The following is a 9,657-nucleotide window of genomic DNA, read 5'->3' on the forward strand; positions in this document are numbered from 1 at the left end:
CTGAACCCAATCTAAACCTAAACCATAATCTAAACCTAACCCCAATCTAAACCTAACCCCAATCTAAACCTAACCCCAATCTAAACCTAACCCCAATCTAAACCTAACCCCAATCTAAACCTAACCCCAATCTAAACCTAACCCCAATCTAAACCTAACCCCAATCTAAACCTAACCCCAATCTAAACCTAACCCCAATCTAAACCTAACCCCCAATCTAAACCTAACCCCAATCTAAACCTAACCCCAATCTAAACCTAACCCCAATCTAAACCTAACCCCAATCTAAACCTAACCCCAATCTAAACCTAACCCCAATCTAAACCTAACCCCAATCTAAACCTAACCCCAATCTAAACCTAAACCCCAATCTAAACCTAACCCCAATCTAAACCTCACCCCAATCTAAACCTCACCCCAATCTAAACCTAACCCCAATCTAAACCTAACCCCAATCTAAACCTAACCCCAATCTAAACCTCACCCCAATCTAAACCTAACCCCAATCTAAACCTAACCCCAATCTAAACCTCACCCCAATCTAAACCTAACCCCCAATCTAAACCTAACCCCAATCTAAACCTAACCCCCAATCTAAACCTAACCCCAATCTAAACCTAACCCCCAATCTAAACCTAACCCCCAATCTAAACCTAACCCCAATCTAAACCTCACCCCAATCTAAACCTAAACCCCAATCTAAACCTAACCCCAATCTAAACCTAACCCCAATCTAAACCTCACCCCAATCTAAACCTAACCCCCAATCTAAACCTAACCCCAATCTAAACCTAACCCCAATCTAAACCTAACCCCAATCTAAACCTAACCCCAATCTAAACCTCACCCCAATCTAAACCTAACCCCCAATCTAAACCTAACCCCAATCTAAACCTAACCCCAATCTAAACCTAACCCCAATCTAAACCTAACCCCAATCTAAACCTAAACCCCAATCTAAACCTAACCCCAATCTAAACCTGAACCCCAATCTAAACCTGAACCCCAATCTAAACCTGAACCCCAATCTAAACCTAACCCCAATCTAAACCTAACCCCAATCTAAACCTAACCCCAATCTAAACCTAACCCCAATCTAAACCTAAACCCCAATCTAAACCTAACCCCAATCTAAACCTAACCCCAATCTAAACCTAACCCCAATCTAAACCTAACCCCAATCTAACCCTAACCCCAATCTAAACCTAATTGTAAACTTATCTCTAACAATCTATTTGACCTAAGAGAAAATGTGCAAAAACCAGTAAAGGACGTCCGTTTCTGATAATCGACTAAAATTGTGCACATTTGGGCCTCACGTAGGCTATACACACACACACACACACACACACACACACATACTGTGACTCACAGCTAAGAAGTGGTCAGTGTTCATCTCGTTGCAGGGAGTGTCTACGATCCGTGCTGCCAGTCTCACACCGTCCGCTGTGTTGGAGAGACACTGACACACACAACACACACACCACACACACACACACACACACACACACACACACACACACACACACACACACACACACACACACACACACACACACACACACACACACACACACACACACACACACACACACACACACACACACACACACACACACACACACACACAACACACAGACACAGAACACACACAACACACACACAACACACACACAACACAGGCACAGTGGGTAAAGAAAATAGATATGTGTTTATCAAAAAATCTAAAGAAGATCTACAAGCTCACAACATTGCTTTGCACTAGCCCAAACATTTAGACTCTCGTAGGGTTTTTTTCCCCGATTCTGACGAATCTCTCTACGAGAGTCTAAAAGACTAGTCCCTTAAAAAATGTCTCGTGTTTACGTTTGTGCCTCAAAATCACTCTTACCTTGTACAAATGCAAAATCTAAAATCTAAATAGTTTTGCCCCACATGTCCGGCGGGTGTTCGGAAAACAATTACACCTGTAGGGACCGTAGTTTTCAATAAAAAAAATATTTTAATCCACTCCGTCCATACTCTGTCTCGGAATCTGGCGGACATCTTGGTTTTCTCTCCATTGTAAATGCGCAACAGAACCCTGGCCACTAGGGGCGCGGCCAACGTTCTGTTGCGCATTTACAATGGAGGAGTATGGACGGAGTGGATTGAATTTTTTTTTTATGGTGTCTTACCTCCAGTTCTTTGGGGGTCAGGGGCTTGGTGTCTTACCTCCAGTTCTTTGGGGGTCAGGGGCCCGGTGTCTTACCTCCAGTTCTTTGGGGGTCAGGGGCCCGGTGTCTTACCTCCAGTTCTTTGGGGGTCAGGGGCCCGCTGTCTTACCTCCAGTTCTTTGGGGGTCAGGGGCCCGGTGTCTTACCTCCAGTTCTTTGGGGGTCAGGGGCCCGCTGTCTTACCTCCAGTTCTTTGGGGGTCAGGGGCCCGGTGTCTTACCTCCAGTTCTTTGGGGGTCAGGGGCCCGGTGTCTTACCTCCAGTTCTTTGGGGGTCAGGGGCCCGCTGTCTTACCTCCAGTTCTTTGGGGGTCAGGGGCCCGCTGTCTTACCTCCAGTTCTTTGGGGGTCAGGGGCCCGCTGTCTTACCTCCAGTTCTTTGGGGGTCAGGGGCCCGGTGTCTTACCTCCAGTTCTTTGGGGGTCAGGGGCCCGGTGTCTTACCTCCAGTTCTTTGGGGGTCAGGGGCCCGGTGTCTTACCTCCAGTTCTTTGGGGGTCAGGGGCCCGGTGTCTTACCTCCAGTTCTTTGGGGGTCAGGGGCCCGCTGTCTTACCTCCAGTTCTTTGGGGGTCAGGGGCCCGGTGTCTTACCTCCAGTTCTTTGGGGGTCAGGGGCCCGGTGTCTTACCTCCAGTTCTTTGGGGGTCAGGGGCCCGCTGTCTTACCTCCAGTTCTTTGGGGGTCAGGGGCCCGGTGTCCTGGCCCACTAGAATAAACTCCACGGTCACCAGCTTCTTCTCCACGCGGCTGCCTCGCGAGGCCGAGGAGCGGCGAGAGAAGATGGGGAAGGCCCGGGCGATGGCGCACGCAGACGCAAAGACGTCGGCGCGCTCACACACCATCTGGAGAGGAAAGAGGGGAGGAGATTATATTTGGCGGACATTTGACCTAATTTCTCCTTTCATTGTCGATGACAAATATGAGACGTGTCGAGACAAAAGCTGTATATAGGAGGGGCTAGCACCCATTAACCCATTCAGGACGGGAACCCCTTTTGGTGTTTTAAGCATTATGTTATACTTTAGTATAAAAATGTGGAAGGTCCCTTCCACATGTGGAAGGTCCCTTCCACATGTGGCGCAAAGGGGGGTCCCTGGAAAAACAAATGGAAAACCAAATACAGATCATTCTGTGGGTCCTTGACACAAAAAAGATTGAGCACCACTGACAAAACAAATTGGTTAAAAACCCCAAGAAGACACTGACCAGGATGCAGCGGGTGTTCCCCGCGGGCAGGCAGGTCTTCACCAGGCGGTACACGAAGTGGGCACAGGAGGGGCTGTTGTGTCTGCTGACCCTGGCGGGCAGCGCTGCCACCGTGGCATGGTTCAGGTACAGAGGACAGCTGTCCGTGGGGTTGGGGGTCAGCCCGCTGAGGGCAGCCTGCCACACCTGGAACACAGAGAGAGAGGAGGGGGTCAGGTACAGAGGACAGCTGTCCGTGGGGTTGGGGGTCAGCCCGCTGAGGGCAGCCTGCCACACCTGGGAGAGAGAGAGAGGAGGGGGTCAGGTACAGAGGACAGCTGTCCGTGGGGTTGGGGGTCAGCCCGCTGAGGACAGCCTGCCACACCTGGAACACAGAGAGAGAGGAGAGAGAGAGAGAGAGAAGGGGTTCAGAGCGCTGAGGGCGACCTGCCACACCTAGTGGGAGAGAGAGGAGAGAGAGAGAGAGAGACTGGAAAATTAACCTTGAGTGTCAGGCTGAGGCTACCATATAAATGAACCATTTATTTACCATTTTATTACCATACTATTTTAATGTTTGATTCTTCCTCCTCAAACGGGCCATTTTTGGCTCCAAGACAATGCCACCAAAATGCGGAACGCCCCACCAACAAACATCAAAAAGTGTGACTCCTTACAATCCTTCATAAAAGAGCACCTGTGCAATTTGTAACTGGTCCTAGAAAAGGCCTCTAAGCTTTACACCAAAATGTTGCAATATATGATGAAATGGTACATTGATTTTACTCTTCCATTGGGTTTTTTAGCACCTGCTTTACGTCTCTTCTTTCTCTCTACAGGCTAATACATGTGACACCATGTGTAGCTATAATTAATTAACAAGATAAGACGATAAAGTCAACACTTTATCACTTCGCCCTCGGTCAGTCCTACAGTCATCCACAACCTTTATCAGTTCGCCCTCGGTCAGTCCTACAGTCATCCACAACCTTTATCACGGAAAAATAATTCACATATTTATGAATGTTCAGGAACAATTCAATTCATTTATTTAGGTTTAAAAGAAGAAAAATAATCCTATGGATTACAAACCCCATGGAGACTTTAATTCATGGATATGTTTTTGTCACATTCCTAAAGCGAATAATTTAATGGCCAGCAGTGGTTCCCTATGGAGACTCAAAGGACAGTGGTTCCCTATGGAGACGCAAAGGACAGTGGTTCCCTATGGAGACTCGAAGGATTTAACTCTTTCTCCCGCCCAAAAAAAACCACAAAGCGATGAGGTTTTGCACCTCTGGTGACGTCATCATCGTTCACACAATAATTCATTGTCATTTTTCGCAAGGAAGCAACGATGGAACCATGAACTACAAGGAACAAGGAAGCAACGATGGAACCATGAACTACAAGGAACAAGGAAGCAACGATGGAACCATGAACTACAAGGAACAAGGAAGCAACGATGGAACCATGAACTACAAGGAACAAGGAAGCAACGATGGAACCATGAACTACAAGGAACAAGGAAGCAACGATGGAACCATGAACTACAAGGAACAAGGAAGCAACGATGGAACCATGAACTACAAGGAACAAGGAAGCAACGATGGAACCATGAACTACAAGGAACAAGGAAGCAACGATGGAACCATGAACTACAAGGAACAAGGAAGCAACGATGGAACCATGAACTACAAGGAACAAGGAAGCAACGATGGAACCATGAACTACAAGGAACAAGGAAGCAACGATGGAACCATGAACTACAAGGAACAAGGAAGCAACGATGGAACCATGAACTACAAGGAACAAGGAAGCAACGATGGAACCATGAACTACAAGGAACAAGGAAGCAACGATGGAACCATGAACTACAAGGAACAAGGAAGCAACGATGGAACCATGAACTACAAGGAACAAGGAAGCAACGATGGAACCATGAACTACAAGGAACAAGGAAGCAACGATGGAACCATGAACTACAAGGAACAAGGAAGCAACGATGGAACCATGAACTACAAGGAACAAGGAAGCAACGATGGAACCATGAACTACAAGGAACAAGGAAGCAACGATGGAACCATGAACTACAAGGAACAAGGAAGCAACGATGGAACCATGAACTACAAGGAACAAGGAAGCAACGATGGAACCATGAACTACAAGGAACAAGGAAGCAACGATGGAACCATGAACTACAAGGAACAAGGAAGCAACGATGGAACCATGAACTACAAGGAACAAGGAAGCAACGATGGAACCATGAACTACAAGGAACAAGGAAGCAACGATGGAACCATGAACTACAAGGAACAAGGAAGCAACGATGGAACCATGAACTACAAGGAACAAGGAAGCAACGATGGAACCATGAACTACAAGGAACAAGGAAGCAACGATGGAACCATGAACTACAAGGAACAAGGAAGCAACGATGGAACCATGAACTACAAGGAACAAGGAAGCAACGATGGAACCATGAACTACAAGGAACAAGGAAGCAACGATGGAACCATGAACTACAAGGAACAAGGAAGCAACGATGGAACCATGAACTACAAGGAACAAGGAAGCAACGATGGAACCATGAACTACAAGGAACAAGGAAGCAACGATGGAACCATGAACTACAAGGAACAAGGAAGCAACGATGGAACCATGAACTACAAGGAACAAGGAAGCAACGATGGAACCATGAACTACAAGGAACAAGGAAGCAACGATGGAACCATGAACTACAAGGAACAAGGAAGCAACGATGGAACCATGAACTACAAGGAACAAGGAAGCAACGATGGAACCATGAACTACAAGGAACAAGGAAGCAACGATGGAACCATGAACTACAAGGAACAAGGAAGCAACGATGGAACCATGAACTACAAGGAACAAGGAAGCAACGATGGAACCATGAACTACAAGGAACAAGGAAGCAACGATGGAACCATGAACTACAAGGAACAAGGAAGCAACGATGGAACCATGAACTACAAGGAACAAGGAAGCAACGATGGAACCATGAACTACAAGGAACAAGGAAGCAACGATGGAACCATGAACTACAAGGAACAAGGAAGCAACGATGGAACCATGAACTACAAGGAACAAGGAAGCAACGATGGAACCATGAACTTTGGAAGAAGATTATTATTAAAACACTAAACAGTCACGTGTGTGTGTGTGCTACGTGTGTGTGTGTGCTACGTGTGTGTGTGTGCTACGTGTGTGTGTGTGCTACGTGTGTGTGTGTGCTACGTGTGTGTGTGTGCTACGTGTGTGTGTGTGTGTGTGCTACGTGTGTGTGTGTGTGCTACGTGTGTGTGTGTGTGTGTGCTACGTGTGTGTGTGTGTGCTACGTGTGTGTGTGTGTGTGTGCTACGTGTGTGTGTGTGTGCTACGTGTGTGTGTGTGTGTGTGCTACGTGTGTGTGTGTGTGCTACGTGTGTGTGTGTGTGTGTGCTACGTGTGTGTGTGTGTGCTACGTGTGTGTGTGTGTGTGTGTGCTACGTGTGTGTGTGTGTGCTACGTGTGTGTGTGTGTGTGTGTGTGTGTGTGTGTGTGTGCTACGTGTGTGTGTGTGTGCTACGTGTGTGTGTGTGTGTGTGTGTGTGTGTGTGTGTGTGTGTGTGTGTGTGTGTGTGTGTGTGTGCTACGTGTGTGTGTGTGTGCTACGTGTGTGTGTGTGTGCTACGTGTGTGTGTGTGTGTGTGCTACGTGTGTGTGTGTGTGCTACGTGTGTGTGTGTGTGTGTGTGCTACGTGTGTGTGTGTGTGCTACGTGTGTGTGTGTGTGTGTGTGTGTGTGTGTGTGTGTGTGTGTGCTACGTGTGTGTGTGTGTGCTACGTGTGTGTGTGTGTGTGTGCTACGTGTGTGTGTGTGTGCTACGTGTGTGTGTGTGTGTGTGCTACGTGTGTGTGTGTGTGCTACGTGTGTGTGTGTGTGTGTGTGTGTGTGTGTGTGTGCTACGTGTGTGTGTGTGTGTGTGTGCTACGTGTGTGTGTGTGTGTGCTACGTGTGTGTGTGTGTGCTACGTGTGTGTGTGTGTGTGTGCTACGTGTGTGTGTGTGTGCTACGTGTGTGTGTGTGTGTGTGCTACGTGTGTGTGTGTGTGCTACGTGTGTGTGTGTGTGTGTGTGTGTGTGTGTGTGTGCTACGTGTGTGTGTGTGTGCTACGTGTGTGTGTGTGTGTGTGTGTGTGTGTGTGTGTGCTACGTGTGTGTGTGTGTGCTACGTGTGTGTGTGTGTGTGTGTGTGTGTGTGTGTGTGTGTGTGCTACGTGTGTGTGTGTGTGTGTGTGTGTGTGTGTGTGTGTGTGCTACGTGTGTGTGTGTGTGTGTGTGTGTTACGTGTGTGTGTGTGTGTGTGTGCTACGTGTGTGTGTGTGTGTGTGTGTGTGTGTGTGTGTGTGTGTGTGCACCATTATGCAGCAGTAGACATATTTAGGCTATAACACCAGAGTTTCTGCTGTTTCAGCACTCTGACCACAGTGTTTCAGCACTCTGACCACAGTGTTTCAGCACTCTGACCACAGTGTTTCAGCACTCTGTCACGTCTGACCACAAATCACATGGACTTCACTTTATAGCCCACACCAGTGGTTCCCAAAGTGGGGCCCGGGGACCCCCAGGGGTCCCTGAGGGAGTTCCAGGGGGTCCCCGGCTAAATGATAATTTGGAACCAAATGGACCCTTATGGGTCTGTAACACCCACTCACCCCTTTTTCCCCTCACTGTATGTTTCTTTTCCCTTTTTACCTCCTTTATGATGAATTCCTGTTCTGTTCTTTGGCTATATAGAAGTGTCTATTTGTACGTCTCTAAATGTTTTGATGAATTGGTGGACCCTCTTGTAAACAAGTGTAATGCTTAATTGGGTCGTCCACTCACAGTTAAAACACATTTTGTGCCCAAAACGTCTGTGGACGTCCTGGGTATTTTTATTAAAAACAATCAGAAAAATCAAAACACTTTTTTTTTTTTTTAACACGTGGTGCCAAAGTTTGTGTTTTCGCCATTGAGAATGCATTTGGCGTTTAAATTAAATAACTCAGAAACTATAAAACATTTCAAAGTAAAAAGTTCCAGCATGTGTCTCCACAGTCAGCTGAATTATAAAAAATGTGAATGGATTTTCTAGGTGAAAGTGATTTTGGGCAGTTTTGCGTGGGCTCTCAATGTGTTTAACAGTCTTTGTATTGAGTTTGTGCTTGAAATGTACTGTAATTCTGCAAACTGTTAATAAATAGTGTACAAATGGAACCAAATGGACCCTTACAGGTCTGTAACTCTGAGAGTGTAACACATGGAACCAAATGGACCCTTACAGGTCTGTGACTCTGAGAGTGTAACACAGGGAACCAAATGGACCCTTACAGGTCTGTGACTCTGAGAGTGTAACACATGGAACCAAATGGACCCTTACAGGTCTGTAACTCTGAGAGTGTAACACATGGAACCAAATGGACCCTTACAGGTCTGTGACTCTGAGAGTGTAACACATGGAACCAAATGGACCCTTACAGGTCTGTAACTCTGAGAGTGTAACACATGGGACCAAATGGACCCTTACAGGTCTGTGACTCTGAGAGTGTAACACATGGAACCAAATGGACCCTTACAGGTCTGTAACTCTGAGAGTGTTCAAATGGAACCAAATGGACCCTTACAGGTCTGTAACTCTGAGAGTGTAACACATGGAACCAAATGGACCCTTACAGGTCTGTAACTCTGAGAGTGTAACACATGGAACCAAATGGACCCTTACAGGTCTGTAACTATGAGAGCTACACATGTAACCAAATGGACCCTTAAAATAAGGTCTATTAATATATATTTTTTTCCAGAGTTATGGTTGGAAATGTAAAAGTTTGACAACCAGCACACACACACACACACGCACGCACGCACGCACGCACGCACACAGCCACACAGCCACACACACACACACACAGCTCTTTAGCAGGCTAATGCTATATCCTCCTGCCCATTCATTCTCTAGTGTGTCTGTGTCATCCTTACACAACACCATGTCATATAATAATAATAGTATTAATATTGATCTGACCTCCTTGCTGACCGCAGGCTGCAGCTTGCTCTTCACCAGGCTCCAGTCGAGGCTCTGCAGGTTGCTCTGGCCGCCCATGATGAGCACAGGCCGGCTGGGAGGCTCCGAGGCCCCGCAGGACGCCTGGAAGTCCAGCTGCACCGCCGCCATCTTCTGTCTGACTGTCTGTCTGTCTGGGGCTGTCTGGTAGT

General features: G+C 47.1%; 1 protein-coding gene across 1 annotated transcript in view; it reads right to left on the reverse strand.

Annotated features, from left to right (window-relative positions):
* npepl1 (aminopeptidase like 1) overlaps window positions 1–9,657 on the reverse strand; it is a 28,947-nt gene extending 19,290 nt beyond the window's left edge. Inside the window, exons 1-4 of the mRNA XM_079490758.1 lie at window positions 9,467–9,657; window positions 3,422–3,607; window positions 2,881–3,057; window positions 1,373–1,462 (exon numbers count right to left, since the gene is read on the reverse strand). Of these exons, the coding sequence (XP_079346884.1) occupies window positions 1,373–1,462; window positions 2,881–3,057; window positions 3,422–3,607; window positions 9,467–9,616 (603 nt within the window). The 5' untranslated portion in view covers window positions 9,617–9,657. The remainder of the gene's footprint in view (window positions 1–1,372; window positions 1,463–2,880; window positions 3,058–3,421; window positions 3,608–9,466) is intronic.

Source organism: Electrona antarctica (genome assembly GCF_951216825.1).
Source record: "Electrona antarctica genome assembly, chromosome: 21".
Lineage (NCBI taxonomy): Eukaryota > Metazoa > Chordata > Actinopteri > Myctophiformes > Myctophidae > Electrona > Electrona antarctica.